This window comes from Nyctibius grandis, chromosome Z (genome assembly GCF_013368605.1).
Source record: "Nyctibius grandis isolate bNycGra1 chromosome Z, bNycGra1.pri, whole genome shotgun sequence".
Lineage (NCBI taxonomy): Eukaryota > Metazoa > Chordata > Aves > Nyctibiiformes > Nyctibiidae > Nyctibius > Nyctibius grandis.
The window spans coordinates 28,734,469-28,762,262 of NC_090695.1; the positions used below are offsets into that span (position 1 = coordinate 28,734,469).

Below are 27,794 nucleotides of genomic sequence, written 5' to 3' on the forward strand. Positions count from 1 at the left end.
GCACATAAGATTTGCATAGAGATAATTACTACTAAAGAAGTACAAACTTCTAAAATTTCACAACTAAAAAGATTTAACTGCTAAACAACAGTAGCACAGTAGTAAGATACTAATATTAGGAATGTTAGTATATCAGTTAATGTATGTGTTTACTTGTATAGATCCAAAACCTGAACAGCAGAAAGCTGATCAGGATGGGCTTGGCTTACATCATTACCACAGAACCACAGAAAAATATTAACTTGAAGCACAGTTTTTATTTCTTTTAACAGAGATTAAGCAGGTTTTTTATAATAAAAAAGCTTTAAGTATCCCCTTATAACAATAATGGATTTTGACGTCAGATCACAACAGGCTTGTAGGTATGATAGACATTACCTGTAACCAGTAGCTACAATGCAGACTAAGCTTAATGCTTGGACTTGTGAACCAGATTCCTTTCCTCTAACGTCAATATTAGTTTCAACTCTTAAATGGAAAGTCAAGCTGCATTCACTAAAATCTCCAGCTTTCCAAGTAATACTTGCAATTATTGCACTTGTACTGGTTGTATTGGCTTAGTAAAGCCATTCTAAAGCAACAGTTTAATATTTGTACATTTTAAAGCACTTGATCTTATCTACAAAGGAAATAAAGATGATAAAACCACAATTTATTTCAACTTAATTGTGAATATTCTTAATTTTCAGAGTTTAAATGGATGTGCATTTAGTAACTACACTAGAAAAGCAACAGATACTGTAACTACCCTATGATGACTAGTTTGGTCCATGTCAGTAATCAAGTGATGTTATAAAAAATAAACTAGTTTATTTTGTATAAAATGAGTAATGTTGCATTTTTGTTCAGATTGCACAGTACAAACAAGCTAATGTCTAAATTAATACTGTTACAGGTAGTTATTACATAGGGACAGCAGCTAGAAAAAGAAAGTACCTCAAAGCAACAGACTTCTGCAGCCAGCTTTCCATAACACTGTATGAAAGTTAATTATGTCTTAGTTACAAGTATGCATATTATAAAATGTTAGAAAAATGTTTAAGTATGAGCTGTTAAACTAGTTTTCCATAGCAAGTGTATATGATTATTTACATTTTAAAAATCCATTTCTCAGAGAAGAATTTACAATGAAATAAATAACCTTCAGCAATCCCTTAAACCCAACTACAAGATCTGTAAGTGGCAGTAAAAAACAGGTAAGCCACCTTGTGTCAATGTTAGGTCAGTAAAGTATGCCTCATCCAGAAAGAAGTGCAACTCTGCTTTAACTTTACTAGTAATCTAGAACCATGCACAATACATATTGTGTACCTTCAAATATGGTACAACCTTGAATATTTGTACAAAGAGTATTCACAAAAACATACAATATATTTTTACAGTTCTTACATACAAAATATCAATATCAAACCAATCTGAACTGCATTGATCAGACATTCCTTAGGCAGGCAAGCTGCAAAGGATAAGTTTTAAAATTTAATCCCCTCTTCACCTTTTAAACTCAAGCAATAGGTAAGTAGTTTCTTCAGAACATGTGTTCGTAATGTAAAGGTACTGATGAACCTTAGCTGAACCTGTCTCCATATGTATTCACAGTCTGTCAACACTATAAGTATCAAAACCTAAAGCTGCAGCCTGAAGACTGCGTTAAAAAAAAAAAAATCTTGCCTTCTTTTGAAATTATTAGATGAAAATGCTGCTTAAGTTATCCCCACTAAAGATGTCAAAGATTGAAATAACCAAAAAAAAAAAAAAAAAAAAAAGAGTTCAAATCCAAAACATGGAAGCATATCTAAGAGCTGGTTTGCTTCCTTTCACACCTGATGCTTGGGAAGTTGTTCATCTTCCATTTAAGATACAATACAGTCATAACTGCTTTCTTGGAATGAATCCTCATCCTCTGTCTTGGACTTGTCCTCTTCGTGCCTGCTAGCATTGCTGTTGCCAGCATCACTCTGAGGATTAGTGCCATGGCTAGATGAAGTCCTGCTTTCCTCAGCTCTGGGGTTTGCTTGTTCAGTAACCTTAGAAGGATTCACTGGCTGAAAAGCTTCCAGCTGTACTTGCTCTTCTGCTATTTCACTTAGTTTCTGGATCTGTGGTTTGATGATATTTAGAAATGGCTTGTACCCAGGGCTAGGAAAATAACAGTATAGAATAACATGAGTGAATTAAAAAATAGTACTTCTGTCATATGCCTGAAAAGCAGCTTTTCTTGGGAGATGTTTAATATAATGAGCATCTTCTATAATCCCTCCTGTACAGAAACTTTTTTTTTTTTTTTTTTAAATAAAGGGGGAAAAAGGCAACCATAATGAAACAATAAAAGTTGGGGGGTTGGTTGTTTTGGGTTTGGTTGGTTGATTTGGGGGGTTTTTTCCAGTTTCATCCCAACTGTATTAAATGACTGTCCTGAAATTTTCTGCAGAAGTTCTTTTAAATAGTTGTTTCAGCTAGGGCTGAGATAACTCAAAGTTATTTTTTAGGTAACTAATTATCTACAGCTGGAGTGAAAATGAAGGTGGAAAATAACACTTACCAATCTGTAGAAGCCCATTTGTCAACAGCATATAGGCCGGTCTTGATATTCTGACAGATTTCTCCATCGATATCAGAGGATTGCATTATACTGAAAACCTGGTTGATTACTGAAGCTTCTCTGAGAATAAGGCCTATGATAATACACCAATCCAGACATCCTGCTTCCATGAAGATATGTAGCAAGTACCTATATGGAAAAACAGTCTACTTACTACTTTTTCCACTCTGAAGACAAAATCCCAGTGTGATTCTGTAGACACTGTTTCTTTCTCCTAATGCTGCACACTAGTCATTTTAAGTTTCAAATGCAGACATCACGTTACTTACCGCAGCTGGACCTGTGACTTGTGCGGCCCTTTACTAGCCAGTTCTAGAGAGATATGTTCAAGCTCTGACTGAGTTAAACTTTGACTGGAGAAGTTTTCATCCACCATAGTCCAGTCACCATCCACCATAGAACTTGTTTCAGTCAGGTCTGTTGCTGAACCAGTGCTGCATTCATCACCTATCAAAAACACTCAAATACATAAGGGAAAAAAAACCTATTTCCTTTAGTAAGACTCAGAATTTCTAAAACACTTCCTATAGAAATTGACAAATTACACAGTAATGCTTTGCTGTGTATCACAGTGCTAAGAAGTTACTTTAGGCATACTGTCCATGCCACTCCAGCATTCTTGTCACGCTATATGGCAGAAATATTATTGCAGGAATGCAGTAGTTTTTCTATCAAATAAAAATAATTCTGCAGAATAATATCAATAAGGGATCCTAAAGATGTGTTGGCAATCATTGTAAGAGCACAGTGACAGCCTCTTACATACTGCAGTCCTAGAATTAAGTCTGTAGAAAGGGTTGCAGTCTGCCTAAAGATACTGCTTGCTTGACCTTTGTTAAAAATGAACATGCAATAGCAAGTTCTTCATTCAAAACCGTGAAGATTCTGAATGCTTGGTAATGTAAATATTTACCTGCACTAATTACAAAAAGAAAGAAGTGTTTCTAATAAAAACATGAAGAGCAGATGCAGCCACAGAATATTCACAGGAACAGTAACAGCAAAGCTAAAACTGTTATAGTGGTGAAAGATGAAGGCACCCACCCTCCAGAACAGTTTCCATATTAAAATATATGCATCTTTTCTGTGGAAAACGTTCAGAAAGTCAGCAAGTTATTTTATTAGCTTCTTGTCCATGAATACCACTGCTGGGTTAGTTATTTATGAAATTATTATTATTAGAATTCAGCACGCAACATTTTAAACACTATTTAGTTTAACTTTAGAAATAAACTACTTCAAAATGTTGCCAAAGTCCATTGAACTCAAAGGTCTTCATCCAGCTCAGAAAAAAAATGAGATGCTTGCTTATAGAAACAGCGGTAGTGGCAGACAGCGGTATAAGATAGTGCAATGAAAAGAGAAATAAATTTTCCCCATTTAGATTATGCTTTTTTTGAGAGTTCTATAATAAAGTTACTTAAACCTAATGCATTCTTGCAGTCTCCAGAAGTAATAAACAAGAGAAACAGGAATGAAAATAGAATGAGGCAGTGCCCAAACAGAGAGAGAGAACCTTACTCTCTTTAATATTTTTTTAAAGCCTGTCAATTTGTCAAACAGCTCCAAGTGCTCTGACTCTCACAGGAGGCCCTAGCATCTTGGGGAGATTGTAGTTCACACTTAGGTACTTAAGTATTTCCTCTAATAAAGTGGAAATCATATGATATATGCACTGTTGAAAATGTTGCTCTATGCTTGAGGACAAGACAGAGTAAAAAGAGATGAACAGTCAGACAAACATTCCCTTTCTCTGGCTGTGGTCAGAAAAGATGCATAAAGAATAAAATTCCCCTTTGTATTTTCATAAGCTGATCATATCTCTGAGCTTTTAGAAAAGTGATTTAAACAAAGCCATAGGAAAAAAGAAAATTACATGGGACTATAATTTCCTCAACTTCTTCAATAAAGAAATGTATCTAATATGGAAAAGCACAAAGTTCATGCATCAGAACAGTGCCAACCTGTGCAAGAGGCCTACCCGTTCAAGACACAAAGACAAAAAAAACTTAGAACATACTCTTCCCAGCCAGACTGTAAAAATACTAAATTTCCAGTTACCACCACACAGAGGAGCTTCAGCCAATATCAATTTCATATTCTTCTTCAAGTACTTAAAGATGTATGACGTGGGTATTATCTTTCTGCTGTAAAACTTTCAGTTCACTGCTCAACAAGTCCTCTTTCTTTTTTTTTTCTGAATTATGGTTATCAGCAGTTGAGAAGCAACAATACAGCAGTGGCATGCAAATATCAAAATACAAGTGCGTAGTTCCAGGTGCATTATTCCAATAAGCAGACAGAAGGAAGAGTAACTAACCTTTACTTAGCAAAGGAGAAAGGAATGCATCTTGCATGTGCGGTCCATGGGATGAAACTGTGTCAATCTCTCTCTGAGAGGAGCTCATAGTGCCAAGCCAGCTGTGACTCCGAGGTGTGTTTGAAACACCTGTGTCCATTTCCATGTTTACAAAGGGGTCTGCAGACTGAGATTTTAGCAGCTGCTCCCCCACAGCTAAAAAAAAAGGAACCCACCAAAGAAAAGTCATGTAACCATCAAAAAGGAAGTTTAGAAAGTTCTCTCCAGGCATTTCAGGAAGCTAAAACTTATATCTAAGTCAATATTCAATTAGTTTGCTGGGGGATCACCAAAAGCAAGGGAACGTAGCAAGTTTAGGTATTTCAGGAATTTCTGATCAGCTTTTTATGTCAGTACTGGCATAAAAGAAATATCAGCTGATAAAGTGTTAGCATCAATAGAAGGAAGTAACAGTGCTGCTACTACCAAAAAAAGAGGAAGACTTGGCAGCTAGTATCAACTTTGCCCTAAGAAGATAAACTAGTGAACTGAGAGATAAATAATACAAAGGAGTTTACAGCAAGTCCTCAAAATTCTTACTCTTTAAGATAAAGCAAATTTCAAATATTAGGAACATTACTTTTTTAAATACAAAAAAGTTAATCAAAACCTCATCTAAAGACTATATAAGAATGTTGATTTTTGTAATTTTCTGTAGCAGAATTTACATCAAAGAGTAATATCCATGTTCAACTCAACATTTGCACAAGTGCTATCCAGTCCAGTGCACCTGAGAAAGCAAGAAATCTCAACAGAAACAGTAGTGTAATCAGGATATGCAAGAGATGCTATCTGTGCTAAACAGAATCCCTTCAAAAAACACTCCCTGTGTGAGAAAGCTGTGCAGGTGGCAAGCCTCAGCCTGTTCTTTGCTTGGCTGAAACTGAGGAAGGACAGATTCAGACTGATGGGTGTAGGACTGCAGGAGGGAAACATAGCGCAAATCAACTGAGCTGTTACAGCACCTGTTTTGTACTTTCCATTCTTGAAAGGTGAATTAATGGATGAAGCTGGTATGACTGGAAGTGGCCAGAGGAAATCCTTGTGTAGCTTTTTCAAAGCGAACACAAAATCCTCGACACGGGCAGCTCTGGCTCGCTCCTTGCACAGCCAGCCTATCAGCTCAAAGCCTAACTGTGCAGCAAAGCAGCCAAGGTCTTTCAGCTTGATTTCTTCTAGCAGACGCCGAGCATGCCGCCAGAGCATCATGTCAATGTACATGTTCTCGGCACAGTCACTATCTTTACTCCACCTATAGACAGACCAGAGAACAGTGACATTAAGATGATAAAATGGAGTCGTAAAGGCTGTTGGCCGCAATCACAGTACATTGAAATGACCAGAGTAGTAGTGGGAGCTTTCTGTATACCAAAAGCAGTTTCCACCATTCCTTGCTATTTATGTTCTCTAAAAGATCCCACTGCCTCAACAGCTAAATGAAATAAGGGAAGGAAGTTAGTTACAACAGCAGCAGTGTCCATAGAGTATTAAACTATTGGCAATGCAGAAAAAAGTAAAGAAGGAGAAAGAAAAGGCAGATGCCATTGCAAAGTGACTTCTGAGAAACAAGTTTAGAGAACAAGTCAAGTATTAGTCTAGGACCCTTCCTGTCAAAACTTTTAAGTACTTTTTACAGAAAATTACTAAATAAAAGCATTTGAATTTGTACTAAGATTGTTTTGAAGGTCTTATATGGAGAAAAAAAGCCAAACCCATGATAATAATGAATCCCAGCTCAGTGCTGCTTCTGAACATTAATACCAATCAATATGAATTCTGCATACAGCAGTTTAAAAGGAATTCACCCCAAGGTGTAAAAGGCTCTATTTATGGCTTGGCAACACACTGCTGTATCAAGATGTGCACAGTATTATAGTGCTATGATGCTGCAGTACTGTGAGCTGTTCAAGTCGTATCTTTCAGCAATACAGATCCTTCAAATATACGGCATGCGGTCTCACTAGCTATTTAAATCACTACATATGCATCCAGCGGATTCGGAAGCTTTTGGTCAGCAGTCTCCATGTTAAGTGTGCCTGTTTATGTATACATACAAACACAAACACACAGAGATGTATTTACATGTGTAAGAATATGTTCTCCCAAGAACGTAAGAGAGAGGCACAGACATGACAAGAGTCAGGAAAAGACAAATACAGGAGGACGTGGAGGGAGACTATGACAAATCTAACTGTACTATATAATGTACTGCTGTAGCTTAAATTCATAAGAGAGTTAGTATGGTACCTAATAAAGTGGGAAAGGATAGGGCATTACTACCAATTACCTTTTTCCAGATGGGCCAGAGGGCATACTCAGTGTTTTTGTCAAGTTAAATTTGCTATGGAGATTCTCTGCTGATTGGGATAAACTAATGCTGCGATGCCTGAAGAACTCGAAGCCACTACTTGAACTAGGTTCCTAAAACCAAGAAAACCCAAACATACAGTCAAAGGAGCAAACATGCTATATAATAGCAAGATTAATCATACAAGGTTTGATGCACAGTATTTACTACTTTCATCACAAACCTGAGTTGTTGGTGTAGCTGGAGGTGTCTCTGTTTCTCCAGAGCCAATGGCTTTAAGAAATCTGATCATATGACGACAAAGATCCCACTTTCCCTGCTCTAAGGCAGTATTAAATAGAAGAGTAGCATGTTGTCTGCTAACTGCTGGAACTTCCATATTCTGCAAGTAACAAAGCATAATTAAGCCATTTGCTTTTGCCATTGAGCTACAAAAGTCCAATTAAGTCATTTCATGCTATTATTTCCTTTTTATAACAGTAAACTAACTACTTACATTGCATGATATCCTCCCCCCTTCATAACTGGACATAATCTCAACAGAAAACTGTTAAATTAAAAATTTGTTTAACATGCATAACTTTAGTATGACAATATTTTTTAAATGCTACAACATTAGTAAATATCGCCTCTCTTACAACATACGAGGTACCATTACCTGTAGGATAATAAGATAAGAGGCAGCTGTGTCCAAGTCCTGGGCCATTAAGCACTCTTCAAATAAGTCCTTCGGGTTTCCAACAGCAGCAAAAAGGTAATTCCACAGGGCATATTCTGTCTTCCTAGCACAATGAACAACTGTCTGCAGGAAGAGGGGGAACTCTGTAATGAACTTCGCCACAGTGGGAAGCAGAGGGTCGGGAATGGGTTCCCGCGAGGTAGCTTCTTCTTCCAGCACTTCATGAAGCATCAGTTCTAGTACGTGAGGAAAGTATGGTAATGTGGCACACGACTGGGCCAAAAGCAAGGCTTGTTCACCGAGGTTCCTAACCAAGAGCTGGCGTAAAATGTGATGGAGGTAGATCTGAGAGGTTCTCTCAACAATGGAGAAAGGAAAGAGAACCTCTAAGTGTTCTGTAGTACTGGTTTGAGTGTATAAACAGTCATAGAGCACAGTGTCATTAACAGCACCAAGCACCAAGGCATCTTCAAACAAAACAGCCAATGGGTATATGTTGATGTGGAAAGGCAGCATGATCCGTCTTGACAGAAAGGAATGCGGCTTTCGATGATCTCTGGGAAACAGTGGAAGCCAGACTTTCATACCTGCCCCACCACAGCTGAGCCACAGAGCCTCCAATAAGTGGCGTTTCTGTTTGTTAATCCTGCAAGTAGTCCATACATTTTCAACAGACTGGGCTAGGACAACTGGAGCACAAAAAGGCAGCTATTTAAAAAAAAAAAAAGAAAAAAAAAATCAGAATTCATTATTCCTTTTTTTTTTAACCCTCTTCACAAGAACTTTTTTTTTCAGCTAAGAACTACTCTCTTCAAAATGTTATTCTAACAAAGAAGAAACAAATCTGCTTATCCCTTAACGGCACGCTAGCACCTGGGAAAACACCACTTATTACTTACATTAACTCAAAAGACATTTTGTTCATTTTTTTAACCTCCTTATACTTAGTCAGGAAGCCAGAGGGGTGAGAATAAGGGAGGAAAATAAAACCTGCTCTCTGCTTCTTCAGTTAGCTCAAGAGTCCAACCTAGAACTGACAAAATTACTACAAACACCAAATTTGCTAGTGTTTGGTTGAGCTGCAAAATTAATCTAAAAACTATTCATCAAAACTTTTCAGATTGCACTCTCCCAAAATGCTTGTTTCATGTAGAAGTGTTTTTCATCAGCACAGAAAAATTAGAAAGTTCAGTCACTGATTTCTGTTATTGTTTTTAGGAACTTTGTAAACACACTCTGCAAAAAATGATAATGTTCCATAAACATACATAACAGTTTCAGATAGACTGGAGATTTTCTGTCATTAGTGCATACCAAATTTTGCACAGGACCTTTATGCTTAAAACTTGTATCTTTCATTGCAATACAAGTAGTAAACACAAGTAATAAATACTTTAGTTAGACATTCACACAATTAAGTATTAACATTCCACAGTCTTAGAGGAAAAAAAAAGGGAGTAGTGATTTACTTCCAGCTAACAATTCAGCCCATAAGTGCAGACACTGTCTTGCATTATAGACCTCCTTTGTTTATGATGGTCCACTCATTTATTTATGCCTGGACCGCTTCCTTCCACAACTTCTTCAGTCACTAACAAGATCTTTGAAGCTATATACAATATTCCACATATTTTTACTCACATGCTTCCTTTGATTAGGATTATTATCTTTATCTCGTATCTGGGGTCCAGATCGATCCCTTTGCAACATGATGAGTTGTCCTGCTAGGTTTAGCATAATACTTTCAGCCTCACAAGCCTAAGGATAAAAGAGTATTACGCAAATTATTTAAACTTTTTGAATGCATCATTTTAGTCATAACCACAATACTAACTCACAATAAAAAGAGTAAATTAACTGCACTGCCATACAGAGATGACTAAGAACGAAATTCAATGCAGGACTCAGGAAAATCAAACAGAACTAAGTACCTAGAGATAGATTCATTTCTGTACTTCTTGTGCAAAGGAGTAAAAACTGGAAGGTTTCTGTTCACTAAACTCATTCGATGTGTTTATTTGATATGGGCTTTTTCCAAGTATGCCTCTTGGCATGGGCAAGCCACCAGTATTTTAAGAAAAATAAAGCGCTCTATTCTTATCAGTGTCACCACTATATGATTACCAGTATCTGACTGCGAAGACTAACACCGGTACACAAGCCAAAAAGAGTTGAGCCAAAAAGAGTTTAGCCACACTTTGTTCAGCCATCTTGACCTTTTAGAAGCTGAAGTTAGAGAAAAATCTTTTTAGTTAGGTATATCAAGAAAGCATTCTTTCTAAAGATTATTTCAGAACTGTTTCATGTTAATTTTAAATCAAGTCACTGGAACTAATACCATGCTGTGCATGAAGTTTAGTTTTAAAATACATGGGTAGAGGGCCTGTATGATAAATTTGCAGTATCAGGGGTTAAGGTCACTAATAGGTAAGAACACTGAAAAGGGTGACACACTCCACTAAGTCAGAAACATTGCTTTGTCTACAGTGCAGTGTCATATTCAGTGCCAACATTAATACTTTTCTTTTGATCAGGAGCATTGACAAAGTTTGAAAATAGGAGCTCTTAGTTAGAAAGAAAAGGGGTAACATTCGTTCAGTCTGAAGTTAAGTTTAAAATATTACTAGTGCTCTAAAAAGTTTCAGTAGCTTTTTCTCAAAATTAGGAAACACCATAGGTCAGGTAGTTCAAGAATGACGACACTGTCTCACGGCAAGATGGACTAGAAAACCACAAGCATGTCGACTTGTATGCCCTTGTCTAAGATCATATCAAGGTCTCAGAACACATGTTCAGCATGTGGGACACTGAAATTAGAATCATAGAATCGTTTTGGTTGAAAAAGACCTTTAAGATCATCAAGTCCAACTGTTAACCTAGCACCACCAAGTCCACCACTAAACCATGTCCTTAAGCACCACATGCACATGTCTTTTAAACACCTCCAGGGATGGTGACTCCACCAATTCCCTGGACAGCCTGTTCCAATGCCTGACAACCCTTTTGGTGAAGAAATTTTTCCTGATATCCAATCTAAACCTCCCCTGGCACAACTTGAGGCTGTTTTCTCTCATCCTATCACTGGTTACTTGGGAGAAGAGACTGACACCCGTCTCGCTACAACCTCCTTTCAGGTAGTTGTAGAGTGATAAGGTCTCCCCTCAGCCTCCTTTTCTCCAGACTAAACAACTCCAGTTCCCTCAGCTGTTCCTCATAGGACTTGTGCTCTAGACCCTTCACCAGCTTTGTTGCCATTGCTTTCGTATCTGCAAGTGCCTTTGATACGTGGAGAAAAATACGCACCTTCACATGTCTACGGGCTTGCCTCACAGACAACGCAGCTTCCAAACTATCTTCAGGTAGCTGCTCTGATGAGAAAATATGCCTCATTCTGCAGCTACTCAGTATAACAAAATTCAAGTTCTCTTTGCACTGTGCTTTCACTTTCACACCTTAGTCATTGTTTGGCTGTTGGCCTATCTCCTGATGTAACTAGTGGGAGAGATTATCTCACTTCATTTTAGTGTAGTAGGTAATCGATTAGAAGTAAGCTTACAGGGTTATATGCCATCTTTTCCTTTTTTCTGTTTTTTCTTTGAGTAATGGACCAGTTGCAAGAAAGTGACTTCCTAATGCCATGGATTGCTCTGGTGTTCAACTTTTAATATACAACAGCAAAATATAACCTTGATACAGTTAAGTTTAATTTGTCCACCAAGATTTGGTCCCAAAGTTTACAAGATGACAAGAAAAGATATGAAATAGAAGTAAGAGTCTGGCTTTTATTTCCACCTGCCCCCAATTCACACATAAAATGTCTATATAACAAGCATCAGAAAAAAACATGTTCTGCCATTTTACCACATAGAAGAACCACTGATTCATGATTCATTTATCAGGCAGGTAACCTTTGAGGACTAAGCTAACAAATCCAAGCACTGATTCTTTTAAATTTTGAGCACTATGGACCTGTTACCTGCTGAGGCATCTTCAAGGTGATGCCAGTCTCTGTCCTCACTGACGTCAATGTAACAGACACTACAAGAAAAGGATGAGGAATGTACCGAGACATGGACACTTCTTGGAGGACTTGGATACTGGCAGTAGGATTAAGACTGAAAGGAAAAATGACCACATTTAGCAAATTCAAAATAGTATTTAACATAAAATTAATATATTGAAGTAAACCTAATGAAAATAAGCAACTTAACCTCAGGGAAAGAGTTTACAGACCAAAATAACTTTCCTCTAACTGGGAATCCCACAGGCCCACATGTCTACTGTACATAAAGTTACCAAATAAACCTAAGCTGGGCTACTTGATCTTGATAGTTTTGGTGAATACAGCTATGAGTGGATAGAAGCCAACATCAGATACTTCAGAATAAGACTCTATTCACCCTTCAGTAAGACAATTCCAGGGTTTCGATTTTGTTGGAGTTTTCTTTGAAAAGCATTGAAAATATTTTCCTCTAAAGTGGATCAACAGCTTGCCCTCTGCTAAAAAGAAGGTACCTTCTTGCTGAAACCAAGATGCCATAACAGTAAGAAAAATCATCTGCTTAGGTACTTCAAAAAACTATCTGTGAAGCTTTATCTCCTCCTTACGTTCACTAATCTTAACTGTCTGAAAGTATCTGGCTCTTATGTTGCTATTTCTTTTGCACCGAAATAGCTCCCCCCACAATCACACCACAGACGAAACTTTTTCTCTCTTCATGTTTGCTACTCCGCTGCCACCCTCACCAATTCCTACTTCTAATGTTGGAAACATTTTTTATTAAAAATATTCAAATATGTGGGTGCCTCTTAGTACCTTTTTCTTTTATTTACGTTCAGTTTTCAAGTTCCTATCAGCTAGAACATGTTTGTACAGACAGGTGGAAACACGCATATCTCAGTCACTACCTCCAAACCCAAAGTGCATATCTACATGCATGCAAGTGACAACACTCATGAACTATCACTTGTGCATACAGATAACACTTACCCCTCTGTATTTTAAAAATCTGACTCCACAAGTTATCAAACCACTTTATATTATCCCAAAAATTTACTGAGACTGAGAACAGATTTACAAGTGCATCACTGCAAAAGTATTTAAATACTGATACTCACCCTTCAGGCCTTCTCTCAATACTGTAAAGGCAAATGGAACAATCTGCTCTGAACAATATTACAATGTCCCGGAAGACACTTAGTAGTAATGTGTCTGCTTGCACTTTGGTGATCTGTGCAAATGCATTGTCAAGATTAGACGTTCGCAGGTAGATTCTCAGCTACAAGGAAAACGAGTAGTTTGAATACAGGTTCCGTCTACCAACAAACTAATAGTAATTCCACGTTCAATTATTTTTTTTTTTGTGGAATGGCTGTCAAGGATTTCTAGCAAGATACATGACTGAGTTTTTGTTTCATCAAATGTTTTATCCACTGCATTGTATTATTGTATCTGAAGTGGTTAAAAAACAGTACTGCCAAATCTGAAGTACTGAACAACAAACGTAAGGAAGGAGTTTCATTCATTAGTTTTAAAAAGCAAAAAGTAAAGCTCTTCTGCCCATCTAATTTAAACTTTACAAAAGTGTCCCAAAATACGGTAACTAAATACCTCAAAACAGGCTTCATGCTAACATGCACGAATGTCACAAAGTTTTCAGAACAATGAATAGATTACATGGTAGTCAGCAGAAAATAGTTTTTAACAGCAATAATAAACATTTGTGCAAAGAATCCTTACATATTAATACATAATTTCTGAACATGACCAAAAGCCACCTATGTATCAAGCTTTTCGTATTTATAATCCTACTGTAGAACAGATCAGATCTTCTAAACACTATTTATTTACTTTGAAGAAAAATACCTCACCTCTTCCTGATGATCATTTACATTATAACATGCAAGAACAATGAAGTCATTCCACCATGCCAAGCCACCTGTTACCATCATATTTTGCTCCTGAAAAAGAAAAAAGCAAGCAAATGACATATATGTATATATTTTTAATATACTTATACACACACACACACGTACATTCTATGGGTAATTTCTGAAAGACATACATGATCTCTATAAGCTTTACTGATAGTGGCAAGACAATCTATGTATATGAAGTATTTGTTGTTTAAAAAAACCAAAGTACTAAAGAATAATAGCTGAAGGACAAACATCATCTTACAAAACACAGCTCCACAGTTCCTTATGCTACTGGCATCCCTCAGCTCTTCCAAATTAGCTTTCTGCTTCTGGCCAGAATTTACAAGCTTGGCATCCAAAGCTACATCTCACACAAACTCTCAGATCTAAGACATATGGAGTAAGTGTCTGACTATACACACTCAGATTTGGAAACCTTTTAATAATCAGACACAAATTATTGTGCCAAAGCCACAAGATAAGTGTTTCAGCCATTTCATGAGAAACACATGCAAAACCAGCATCCCTAATCCCAGTGGGTCTACAGGCTGTTTATTTGAAAAAGATACTTTAAAATTTTCTCCAAAAGTCACATTCCAACAAATATAACCTCCCAAGTATAGCTGAATAAAGTATGATAACCTCTCACCTGGGTAATGTTTCCAAACAGCTTCCATTTTTTGGTGAGTAAAGAATAATGTGCAAAACCAAACTTGCCAACAACAGCTACATTCTGTCCAAGCTTGTCAATAGCTGAAAACTGTTCAAAGAGAAGAAACCCAGAACCTCAGGAGGGAACTTATTTAAATAATATATCCTATCTAAGTACATCACTACAAGGCAGTATGTCAAAGTCAAAACTTGTAAAGTATCTTCACGTTTTCTACTTTACTGCCCAACACATATTCCTCTTTCTGTAATTTAAAACAATGGTTTCAGCTTACAGAGCTCATCTAGCCCTAAGGGACAGTTATTAAAAACCAATACTTTTCAAGAACAAGAACATATTCTTAAAATAACTCACCCTTATAGGCCAGTTGCTCTCTAGATACGTACTATGAATCTAAATAAAAAGAGAAAACCAAAACCACTTAATTATACCAAGCACCATTAAAGTAGTGACTAATTCTAATGCTTTAAAGGAATTCATACAATGTCCACGTTTTTCCAAAACATTGCTTAAACGTTTGTAATGTTGGGATTTCTGTTTTAAATACTTTTTTTCCCCCCAAGAAAGTTACTGGAGCCTAAATGTTAGCCTGTTTTTAATACAAGAAGTACAGAAAATGCATTAACAACATACAATAGCTAACATAATATTACAGATTAATAGTCAAAATTTGCTCTTCTCTCCCCCCAGGTACTTATCCTCCATCTGAACCTTTCACGGGAACATACAAGTTTTGATAAACACAGCATTCAGGAGCGACTTTCAGTGTTGGGATGAAATTTCTAATCCCACCACATCCACAACCCTTGTTATGAGAGCACTTGACTGGGATATGTCAAATTAAATCTTGGTCCTGGATTCTTCTTGTCACATGGGATGACAGAAATCCAGGTTCAAACTCCAGTCCCTGGTCTGATATAAGGCATTACCCTGCCACTGGCTGTTCTCATGGGTATGTTGCTCTCCACAGTAGTTCCAATTGTGTTCTTTATACTCCTACACAGAATGAGGACTTCCCCCTCCTGTTCCAGTTTCAGAAGACAGAAGAGCTACTCGGCCAGCTAACGTGGAAATTCAACAGTATCTAGAACTTGACATACATGCCTAGAGTCAAATGCTGTTTAATAATACCAATTCATGTACTATGTGAAAAACAAAATCTTGGGGACCTTTTAAAAACCTTTATTTAGAAAAATATTTACCAATTCAAGTGTGGAAGAATGCACACTAGAATTACAGACTAAAAGTTATTTAATTTTTCCTCTATATTACAGAGAAAATAGAACCTGTTCCATTACTAGCCCTGGAAATAATTTCTTCTTTGCAAGCTTGATATTGTGAAGTTTTAATTACATGCTTAAATAGATATCATCTAAGACTGCTTGAAAATACAGCCAAAGTTCAAAGGCTGTATTCACCAGCTAAATATGCTTAAAGCAATTGGCATAAATAACAGAACAAACTCCTGAAGGATTTCTTGCATCTTGCACTTATTCTCCCTTTCAAAGCATAGGAAAGTAACTTAACTACTTCTTCCTGAAGTCAAAAAGACATTTAGATTTTTTTATTGGCTGGGATGCAAACTGATAGCCACACGGCTGAGATGGCCAACATTCCTTTACTGCTTAGCAATAAGAAAAAGCTGTACCAGGGGAAACTGAAGTGGCAATAAAAAGGCAATGATCTTATACTGTAGGAAAAGGGTATGGCAGAGCGTGATGAGATCAGCTGCAAATTCCAGTCCTATAAACTCTCGCAAGCACAGAGCACATATGGGCAACCAGCAACAATTACCTGTACAACATGCCAATGCCTGTGTCCTAGTAAAGTGCTTAAACCCTGAGAATCTAAACTGCCATCTGAAAATGCGCCTCTTTCCCTGTTAGGCTTAAGTTCAGAGTGTGCTGAAGTATTTCTGGGACTCTGAGCCTGTGTTGCATCTCCACAGTTCAAATACAAGCGATCTTCTCCTTGAAGGAGGACTTGCTCCTGGTTACTCTATATTAAAAACAAAACAACAAAAAAACAAAAGCAACCTTGAACTCCACATACACAAACCAAAGGAAAACAAATGATCAATATATTAGCAGGTTCTATGTAAACAATATGAAAAACAAGCGTTAAGGCAGTTCTCAGTTTTTGCATCTCTGTGTACTAATAGGTTTTATGTTACAGTATTGCATAGCAATATTTTCAAAATACCATTTTAAAGGCTCTATCAAAAAAAAGAAGACCAGTCTAAGTCTGCAAAACAGACTTAAAACCTGTTAAGAGAATAACTCAGAGGTCACCTGAAAACTGGAAATATGCTCTAAAATAAGGATATATTTATCAACAAAAAACTTACCATACAAGGATTAACAGTGAGTGCACTCTTGATGAAATGAAACTGCAGAATACCAAACTGGCGAGCTTCATTATTTGTATCTCTTTCAGGCTTCATGTTTGAAGAATAATTCCCATCAATAACCCACAGATGATACCCTTCTGATCCCCAGGTCTGAATGTAAAAGAATAACAATAATAAAAGGCCAAAACCAACACTATATATTCTCAGAAAACAAGAACTACAGAAACTTACTGTAACTGATCTTATGATAAACATGAGCCTGGCAAAAAAACACACAGTTTGATGCTCTAAAATGTATCATCACAAGAATGATAAGTAACCCATTTTAGCAGTAAAATCCAGAAGGAACGGTAAAAATCTAGCTTAAATTATTTTATTTTTTAGGTAAAAAATAACGCATAAATGAAAAGTAACTATGCAAGACACCCACATAAGAAATGAAGACTGTTTAGTCTGCATCTTAAAGCAACTAACAAAAAATCCACAAACAGAATCAGGTTTGAAAAAATCCTGATCCCCAAAATTACATTGGTGGTTGTCCATTAAATGCAATGGTATCCAAATTTCAGTCTTTGGGGTTTTTTTAAAAGGTACATTGTACTATGCTTGCAAATATGTATATACACTTGGGATGCATGTTTAAAAATGTCAATCTTCACAGCAACTAGCCTATACATTACATAATAATTAAATGTTTTAGAAGCATTGTACATCATGGTTTGTAAAAGAGGCCTTGAAGGTTGTGTTTGATATGTGTTTCTCTTGAATTCATATTCTGAGTTAAGCTACTTCAACAGCCAAAAGTAAGCTTGTCATTTTAGGAAAATAAGTAAGTTTACAATTAGTAGTGTCTTGTGTCTCATTGTACTCTGAAACACAGCACCAGATGAAAAAAAAAAAAAGAGATTAAGGAAAACCAAAAGTGTTCATTCTTTATATTAAAAGCAAAACCAAGAAAAGACATGTCATGCACACTTCATTATCAGGCATATGCATGAAAAAAAAAAATCAGGTGTCCCCTTTTCCCTCTTCCTTCAATACATCATCAGTGTTAGGAAGTGTAGTAAAGGCATCTTACTCTTTAAAGTAATAAATCCAAAGACAGCCAGTTTGATTTTCTGAAAATGTTTTACTAAAAATAGTTTAAAAAATTAACAGCCATCCTATTACACTATTTTTATATGCATATTTACCATAGAACTGATCTTTAGAGGGTCCTTTTTGGCACCATCAGACTGATACCTTAAAAACAGAACAGAACAAGTTTGATCTTGGAAATAGCTTCATCAAGATAAGAAATTTTCTTCCTATCTTTGTATTTTCATATGGTTCTATATTGAACCTCACCTCAAACTACAAAGCCTATTTGATCCATGACACTGCATAAAAGGCAATGCAATTGTCAGATGTCTAGCATAAACTGTTTGAATTCCGATTTCTGGATGTTAGCACATTTTCAGCAAGTATATACTGGCACTGAGGGAATTTTAATATTTGCCTGCTAAAGCCTGCCTTTGGGGTAATTTGTTTATATGGCCAAAAAGACCACTGCAAAAAGAAAACAATACATTTTCATTTATATTCAAATGATCCTCTCCTAAATATTATTCAATGATTCCAATATCTAAGGAATTATAATGGAAAAAAGATGTTAAGAAGCTAATTCAGTGAATTAGTTTCTAATTAAATGCTTTTAATTAGAAAAATAAAGGTTTCTAACAAAACATTTTACAATTTCATTAAAGATACTCACGCAAAATCACCTCCTAAAGTACAGATAAGCTGGGCACCAAAAACACTCCATAAGGACAAGCCCCCACATTCCCAGGTCACCATCACAACACAGCTATCAGGTGACCATCTGATTAGTTTAACAGGTCCTGTTTTATTCCAAATATCTGTTTAAAAACAGACAATAAAATACCACGTGAAAAACATCAAACGTCCTTCAACTGCTCTCACCATAAGAGTAAAACCAAAAAGATATGGAAATAAATGTTTGATTTTTCAATTAACTTATTTACTGCATTCATCAAATTGACCATCTCAAAATGAATAAGCAGCAAAGGAAGAATTCATGTTTTCTTTCCGATACATGTTTGTTTTCATAGAAAACTAAGAATATATGAAAACAGGCCAGAAATACACCATGCCACGACACAACCATAGAACTGCAATGCTGGTAAAATGATTTTTAGGACAAAAGAAGGTTTTATATTCACCCTTGAAACATCTTCCTTTGGCATTTAGCACAACTGCAAAACTCTGTTATTTACAGATTTGGATTTTTTGTTGAAACCTAATAGGCATAAACATTTTCAGTTGAGGATGCAATTTACCCACTTTATATGTTCCTCTCACTCTCAAGCCCACAATACTCATCACTACTACATGAAAAAGTCCACTGAGTTTTTGTTCACTGAAGTTCAAGCAGGGTGCTGGATTACTCAGTTTTTTTCTGCACCCTACATGTCACTTGTTTCAAGTTAATTCACACCTCTATTATATTCATTACCAGTTTTGACAATAATCTCTCATTTTCTCAGGTAAGTAATGGAAAACTAATCTCAAGACTACATGTGGGAAATAGTAAGATCTGCAGCATTTAAAAAGGAACAATCAGAAGCAGCACTGTCTGTAAACTGCTAGCTCAGATTCAGATTTAGAAAAAAAAAAAAAGAAAAAAAAACCCCCCACACACACAAAAAAAACAAAAACCAACCCCAGACCCTCATATATGAAACACATCCAAAAGTCAGTTAAAAGCAAGCAGCTGAAAGAACAAATGCAGAAGAGTAAATCACTACAAACACGCAAAAGTAAATACTAATCCCACCAGTGATAGTGCAAACAACAAATAGTTGGATAAAAATACTCTTTAATACCCTAAAAACAGCTGGAAAATTCCAGTAATAAAAGTAGCTCACCAGGATACTGTTTTGGTGTCAGCTCCAACTTATGAGAAAACTGCATGGCACCAGTGGTGGTATCTATCGTATAAACTTGCACAGAGCCGCTGGAAGAGATTAGAATTACACATGCTTTAGACTACAGACCATTTGGAATTCTCATCAGTTTCAAGAGGTTAATAAAAGCTGCTTTTTTCTCACCATTACCAAATTTATCTAGAACAGAATCACAGAATTCACCGGGTTGGAAGAGACCTCTGGGATCATCAAGTCCAACCGTTGCCCTGACACCACCATGTCAACTAGACCATGGCACTAAGTGCCATGTCCTGTCTTTTTTTAAACACATCCAGAGATGGTGACTCCACCACCTCCCTGGGCAGCCGATTCCAATGTCTAATAACCCCTTCTGAGAAGAAATTCTTCCTAATGAACAGAAACATTGTGTTGAGTAACACTCGAAGAACTTTATGAAACAAATTTATAAGATATTTTCCAGAAGGCAGTGGAGGACCCAAAACACCAGCCCTATAATAAACAATGCACAAAGACTATTTCATTCTCTGAAAATACACATGCACACACAATCTATGTATATTTATGGCTTCCAACTGGAAGACAATCCATGAGGGATGTCACTATTCACTTAGTGCTAAAGTTTCCTCAGGAGTGTACTAATGCATAACAAGATCAATGAATTATAGTAACTATTCCTGTTTCAGAGGCAAACACCAAGACAGTGCATTGTTACTACAATCAAGAATACAATTCCTTAAGAAGACAGCTGAAGACTAAACCATCCAAATCTTCTGAAATGCTCTAAAACACAAACAAAATACAATCAAAAAAAAAAAAAGCTGCACTCTAGACCAGCTAAAGCAGTATTATGCAGGAGGAACCCTCTTGAAGGAGCAGTAAGCAAACCACCACAACTAGAAGCTCTTTTGCAACATTTAGTTTATAAACTTTCACAGTTACTCAAACAGGCAACATTTTTCCTGACCAAATCAACACCTCACAGAGCGTTTTCTGAGTTGGGTGCAAAGTGCTGATTCTTGTCCAATATTATTACGATTAACTGCTTAAAACTGACTTTATAATCCTGCTTTTTGATTAACTGGGACAGCAGCACTTTCCAATCCTTGCTATTGGTCCAGCCACCTTTTAATTTTTTTCCAGAGCTGTACAGCAAGCATCAATTTTAACTGCAGCTCAAGCAGGCAATCATTTCTATTCTCTTCCCTCCTACCTTCTTGACAGAGCACATCATACCACCTCTAGGAAGACTGATCTTTTTCATCTTTACAGCTGAAGAAACTAGTACTTAAGCTTTATAATAAAATCATTTTCCCCGCCATTGAACCAGCCTTACAAAACTTACTTGGCACATCCAAACGCCATTAGCCTGTATTTGTTATTTACTGCCACACAAGTTCCATCAATCACATCTTGTGCCCAAACACCATGAAGCTGCTGTAAAGAAAGGAATTCACAGAATTTTTGGTTAAACAGTTCTTTTATTCATGATGGTCAGCTTCTACCCGTGTACGCCATATTACAGATCTGCCAGCTAACCTTCATCACCTCAGGAGAAGACCTCAGAATGATAATGACATTTTGAAGCAATGAACAAAATTTAAATCTACTATCAATTATGCTCTCCCATAGACAGGTATTAGCCTTAGAACAACGTAGTTCAAATTATGGTATGAAATATAGTCTTGTTCTTATGTTACCTCTAAAGCAGTTACTAAATTTTGATTTTTTTTTCAGCTGAACAGAATTTAAAGTAGAAAGCTAACTGAAATGCAGAGACCAAGGAAAATACATTTATTGTAGAGTGCATGCTAGAAATACTAAATGAAATATACCTCAGCAGAGAATCTACTTGACATTGGTGTAATGAAACCAACTCTGCCATCATTAAAAACAACGGCAAAACCATCAAGCGTGGCACAGTATTCCATATCTCTGATGTAAACATCTTCAAAGCCCAAAAATGAACCTGCTGAGAAAATATCAGTAATTTAAAAATATGTGAACACAGTGATACTGCAAGCCAACAGACTTTTCAGTTGTTTCCTTATTAGTTCACAGAAGAAAACTAACGTAAACAGGCTATTTTGTTCACATTTACGAAAAACATTTTTCTCACCTTTGCTTGAGAACCGGGATAATATTATATATTAGACAGTATTTCGACAATAGTTAACTATCATAAGCAACAAAAAAGCCCAAAAGCTACCTCGAGAAGACTGCAGGTCCACAGAAAATGGAACTGTACATAGGTTGATGGCCTTCCTTCCATTGGTCATACCATCCCAGTGAATGAGATGGAGAAATCCATCAGCAGTAGCAACAAGTAGATCCTCTAACATGGACTGCAAACTGACAAATGTATTTGTTATTCTCTAAAAAACTGCATCTCAAATCAATATCACAGAAAAATCAATTAATGTAACAAACACCATATTACTACTTCTTGTATCAGCAACTATGTTGAGAAGTTACACCAAATAAGTTACAAACTAAGTGCCTAAGTCCTCTAGACTGTAAAGGTATCAAGCTGACAAAATATATGTCTCTCTTTTTCTCCAGGAATCAGAGCTCATGAGGAGATCTGTATTGTTAGAGCAGTTGTTTAACTGGTATATGAACTGCTGAAGAACATTTCAATACTTTTGACTAAACATAAGACATTGCTGCCAACCATCAACTATTCACCTGTCCTAGAAAATTACCAATATTGCCTAGGCTGTGAATAATCCACAACACTTTCTAACCCGCAGTCTAAGCTCCTTGATGAAGCAGAAATTAAGACCTCCCCTAAACCTTTCCCCAAATACCTCTAAAATTCTGAAAACCACTGTTAATCTATTTGCATGCAGATAACAACCTGCAGATTCCCAGGAAAGCTTTTTCCAGTTTATAGTGCATTTCTTCCAACATCCATTTTCTCCTATGGGGCCTCTTCCCAAATTGCACTTTGTTAATTTCCCACCCCACCATAATGCCATACAGTTTCACCGACTTTTCATACACACTTATTTAGCATGTTCAAAGCTTATTTATAGGGAAGGCAATTACCACAAAAAAAAAAGGAAGAGGTAAACAAAACCTTTTTCCAGGACAAATAGGGACCCTTTGTGGGAAGCTGGAGAAATGCTGAAATGCTATGTACAGTTTTGCTCTTATGTACCTATGTCTCCATGAAATCTCTAATCCATACTTTGAGCCCAACAACAAACACATTTATAGCAACATAACGTAATACTGAACATACATGTGCTATATACTTCTATATGTCAAAAATATCAGTATAGCCAAGCTCAGAAAGAAAGAATTCTTAACTGCAATTTACTTTTTCACCTCCCTAGACTTACTATAATTAACTTACTATTAGTCCTTACTATTAGTAACTTACTAACTGGTAAGTAGAAACTTACTTGAAGTTTTTTTCCATCCAGTTTTCCCTTCACTTTTTAACAAGTAACTGCTATATGCAGAAAAATTCTTAAGACATGATTAGTCAGCATACCTTGTGATAGAGGCTTGCAAGTCCAGCACTTTCTTCATTTCTAGATTTAATGAAGGAGCACATTGTTCTTCCTTATAATGTGGCGTTCCCTTCACATGTGGGCTTCCTCTAAAATAAAAGAGAAATACTACAATTGAAACAAGATGTCCCTCAAAAGAGGTAAGAGTTACTGACTTATATTCCCGTGGGTTTTTTTCCCCCCTATATACATACACCAGACACTTACGTGCAACCTGCCACAGGCAGCACTTAATATCTAGGACATAATTTTAGTGCAAAAAGTTTAGTCTCTCATATCATCCTATGAGCCTATGAAGAGTATGTAAGCAAAATAAGGCAACGAACAGAGAATACAATACAATAGCTGTGTAGCCCATCTTAATAATCCCAAAATAAGTTATATATATTAATGCAAATTCTGATTCAATAAAATGGTATTCAGCTGCTTCCATTAATTAAATGTGTTGAATTTTTAAGTATCTCCAATTCATTTTTTGCCAAGATGCATTACAGCTATTACAGACTGTAAAACATTTACGTCTCTTCAGTTCCTTTTGTCAGATCAATGTTTATACTATTAATTCATCATTAATTCCTTATTCTAAATTTCATATTTCATTCTCTAATGAAATGCGGTTATTTTAAAATTCAATACAGCATCATTGATGTATTCCTTTTTTGTCTGGGTTATCAGATGTGCCATGCATTTCTTAATTTTTTTTTAAATGAAAAATTTTTTTTAAATGAAAAGTGACCTACAATCATAAGTATTACGCCCATGTCATGAGTACTGTGCTAGTAAATGAAGCAAAGTATTCATGAAAACAGGCATCATAGGCAAGTTAGAGTTTAGTATAAATTCAGTAGTCAGCAACAATAGATACGTACACAAATCTATGTAACCTTTACCTGGATTTTAACTGACAAAACACTTATTTTACATCAGGGCAGCCAATGCAACTGCCTAAGACATGGCAGAAACCAAAGCAGCTACAGTTTTAGATAAGTTTGACACCACACGGACACCTCAGTCTCTTTCTTGCCTTGGTTATCTCAGTAGATATCAAGTGCCTTAATTCCATTACCATTGTATAGCAAAACACAAAATTCGTATCTGTTATTCTTTGATGGATACTACACCTTTTCTTATGCAGCAAGGACAAAGATAGATGCTAGCTAAGATAAGACCACAGGAACCTTTCACATTCTGGAGTTAGCAGACAGAAGTAGTAACATCTTTCCAGAACAAAACCATGGTGACCATGAAGGATTATAGAGAAAAATGAGAAAAATTACTTTAAGGTTAGTTAATATACCACCCACAGACAGTAACTTGTATAAACGGTAAATTATTAAAATGGTTATTTTGCATTTCAAAAGGAAATCAATTACAAAATACAGCTATCTTGGGAAAGAATAGCCCTTCATGTAAGCTAGCTATCATGGATTGACAGAAGGCCTGAAATTAAAAAAAAAGGTGACTAGTTAATACTAGCATTGTAGGGTTGTTGTGGGTTTTTTTTTAAACAGTAAAGGAGACTGCATTTCTTGAAGTTCATGAAGCCAAATCCACCTGATTTGGCCTGGTATCTTTTAGAGTCAGGGATTTCAGAGATAAAAAACATATCATACAGGATTAATTCCTTCAAATCTCTACATCACTATCTGCAATGCAGCATCCTGGGGGTTGGAGAAAGAAACACTTACAAAACCCCAGGTTTGGAGACATGCCTTTCAACCCATGTGGACATACAGGTCCAGATAGTATACTTCCCAGAAAGATGAAATTACTCTGGGTTATCAAGAATCGGTGGTACAACTGAATCTTGTAAGCAAACAACTAAAACGTTACTGTTATGTAGGTATAACATACCACGCCTGATGTAAATGACTGAGGTACATAACCAAGTATAAACACAGTGTTTCTGCACAGCACAAACTAAAGCCAGAATGGGAACAACGTGGTTTAAAAGACTTCTTTTGCTGGAAGAGAAACTTGAAGTCTCCAGGTGGGCAGGCTTCTTTTTCTTTAAACAACTTTGATAAAAATAGTTTGCAAGAATATTTGAATATTTTCAGTTTCATGAGCCAGTTTCAGCAAATTTGCTACCATCTGCGGAATATGTATTTTTCCATTGAGGCATTATCATCATGACTGAAACTCCAAAATGTCAGTATTGTAAATAATTGCCTGTGATTATGTCAAATTCATTGATTCAAAAAGAAACCCTTACTATGGATGCAAAGGAAGCGTAATCAAAAGTACACTGTGTTCATATAGTCCATATCTGCATGAGTCAGCCTTCCTAGTTAAGTTACTTTGACCTTTAAATGAAGAATGTGCACTGCTGACAGGAAGCAGTAAGAATGTTTGGTCTGGGTTGCCACATCAGCATCTGCTACCATTGTAGCCAAACTTTTAAGTAACTCACTTTTGCACAAGAATTGAGAGGGATGGACACATCCCAGTGACCAACCAGCTGCATGTCGAAACAAATATAATTACTTCACTTCTATTCGCACAACATCTGTTAATGTAACTAAACCTGCGAATAAAATCTCTTAACACTCAGAATTGAGAAAAATCTCCCACTACATCTGCAATCCAAAAAAAAAAAAACCCAAACATGGAGAGATTAGGAATGACAAGCTGTTTTTTTAAAGGCAGAATACAAGGTTTATGGGGAAGTTTCAGATCTTGAATTGAAGATCAAGGTGTATTTTTCAAATCACCAGGTTCATTCTCTGTTCCCTATTTAGCATGTCATCAGTGACAAGCTTGTTCACAGAAAACAGAGCACTTATACAGTGTAACAAAATGTCTTTCAGATGTTGAAAGCCTATGTAACCGTATCTCATGAACCACCTTTTAAAGAACATAGAGAGGAATGGTAAATATAAGTCTGCCTTAAGGGCTTGCCCTCTTTCTCCAAACTCCAGTTCTCTCAGCTTTCCCCACATTAACCTCCTCCTACTGTTCAGTTCTAACTGACTTCCCCAAAATGAAAGAGGAGCCTATAAATAAGTGAATTGCTAAAATTCTTAGGACGAAGTCCTAATTTTTTTTTATTCATTTGATCTTTTACAGGGGAAGAGCTGGCTCTGGAAGTAACACTTTGTTTCTGTTAGAAGAAAAAACTGTAAGCTCAAACTATGATGCAAGATGCAACAAGAAGAAAATGGAGAAGTGTATTTAACCTTGCCCCTCCACCCCCCCAAAAAACCCAAACCAACAAACCTTAAGCATCCTAAATTCCAAAAAGGGGCAGCACCGTGCAAAAGCATAGTCAGCTAGCCTCCCTTGAACTGGGAGGAAGAATTTCCTTGGAGTTTGTTAGCTGGGGTCGGGGGGAGGTTCAGGGAGGAAATAGGACACCAGCCAGCTAACTTTTCTAGCAGCAGAGTACTGCACTTAGGTCCTCCACTGCATGCACCACAGTTAAGTGATACAGCATGATCCACAGACAAAACTCACTCAGAAATATCATTAACTGACTTAGTCACTGCTAGCAGAAGCAACTAAGAAATACATAGGAAGTTCACTACAGCAGAATCGGAAAGGATGTACTTGAGGACTTCTTTGTAATGTGCAATTAAGGTATATAACACGTAATCTTTTTCAGCCTAAGTATTTCAAAAAACCGTTGTTTTTCAAAATAATGTTCACTGTTTTCTGCTTATTACTGAAAAATTCTATTCCAGACGTAGAAACAGCACTAGATTAGGACTTAAGTTTCCACCTTACTATCTGGGGTAATCATAGTAATATAGGTAGCTGTTATGGCTGGATAATAGTTCAGAAAAGTTCAGAGATACTCTCACAGTCAACAAACATTCTGCTTCCAAAAAAAAAAAAAAATAGTGTGGCTAATGCCACATATCACATTAAAACAAACAAACAAACAAGTCAGTAGCATCCATTCCCACTAGTCAAATTGCAGCTGCTTGTGAAGTAATGGAGATAATTTACGGAAAAAAATACTAAAGACTCCAGACTTGCTCATCAGTAAATATATTTAGAACAAATAATTGATACAAACAAGGTAAAATATTTTTATACTACTTTGGGTCTATGATATTCTTAATTGTTGCTGCTAAAATGATTTCTTCAGTAGCACTTTTTGGAAAAAAAAAAGAAAAAACCCCAACACCTTGATGTTCCGACTATTAAGGGCATTATACATGCGAGAAAAACAGGGCAAACAACATTTCTAAATATATTTACACCACCAAGGACTCTGAGCTGCTCTCCTTGAAGGCACAAAAGCAAAAAACTGACAACAGCTATTGTTGCATTAGCACGATTACACAATGTTTATTAACTTCAGTTAGCGAATTGTCTGCACAGCTGAGGACTTAATTTTTTTTTTATACCTGATTCAAAGAGCCAGCATCATCACCTCTAAACATGTGATTCTTCACTAACAATTCACTGCCCACCATGCTTTTTAAGACTGGTTCTT

The 27,794-nt window shown here is 36.5% G+C and overlaps 1 protein-coding gene across 4 annotated transcripts in view; it reads right to left on the minus strand.

Moving 5' to 3' along the window:
* Nucleotides 1-237: 237 nt before the first annotated feature.
* RIC1 (RIC1 homolog, RAB6A GEF complex partner 1) overlaps nucleotides 238-27,794 on the minus strand; it is a 50,615-nt gene continuing 23,058 nt past the window's right edge. The window contains exons 4-26 of one of the 4 annotated variants that reach the window (XM_068423702.1): nucleotides 23,332-23,439; nucleotides 22,039-22,181; nucleotides 21,665-21,798; nucleotides 21,175-21,266; nucleotides 19,812-19,900; nucleotides 18,638-18,782; nucleotides 18,078-18,126; nucleotides 16,882-17,034; nucleotides 16,329-16,532; nucleotides 14,889-14,927; nucleotides 14,514-14,624; nucleotides 13,817-13,906; nucleotides 13,064-13,224; nucleotides 11,922-12,060; nucleotides 9,587-9,703; nucleotides 7,925-8,653; nucleotides 7,490-7,648; nucleotides 7,246-7,379; nucleotides 5,924-6,210; nucleotides 4,920-5,114; nucleotides 2,869-3,058; nucleotides 2,540-2,728; nucleotides 238-2,136 (exon numbers count right to left, since the gene is read on the minus strand). In XM_068423702.1, coding sequence (XP_068279803.1) covers nucleotides 1,851-2,136; nucleotides 2,540-2,728; nucleotides 2,869-3,058; nucleotides 4,920-5,114; nucleotides 5,924-6,210; nucleotides 7,246-7,379; nucleotides 7,490-7,648; nucleotides 7,925-8,653; nucleotides 9,587-9,703; nucleotides 11,922-12,060; nucleotides 13,064-13,224; nucleotides 13,817-13,906; nucleotides 14,514-14,624; nucleotides 14,889-14,927; nucleotides 16,329-16,532; nucleotides 16,882-17,034; nucleotides 18,078-18,126; nucleotides 18,638-18,782; nucleotides 19,812-19,900; nucleotides 21,175-21,266; nucleotides 21,665-21,798; nucleotides 22,039-22,181; nucleotides 23,332-23,439 — 3,943 coding nt within the window. In that variant the 3' untranslated portion in view covers nucleotides 238-1,850. Of the gene's footprint in view, nucleotides 2,137-2,539; nucleotides 2,729-2,868; nucleotides 3,059-4,919; nucleotides 5,115-5,923; nucleotides 6,211-7,245; nucleotides 7,380-7,489; nucleotides 7,649-7,924; nucleotides 8,654-9,586; nucleotides 9,704-11,921; nucleotides 12,061-13,063; nucleotides 13,225-13,816; nucleotides 13,907-14,513; nucleotides 14,625-14,888; nucleotides 14,928-16,328; nucleotides 16,533-16,881; nucleotides 17,035-18,077; nucleotides 18,127-18,637; nucleotides 18,783-19,811; nucleotides 19,901-21,174; nucleotides 21,267-21,664; nucleotides 21,802-22,038; nucleotides 22,182-23,331; nucleotides 23,440-27,794 lie in introns of those variants that run through there. The other 3 variants (XM_068423703.1, XM_068423701.1, XM_068423704.1) reach the window with 3 other exon arrangements.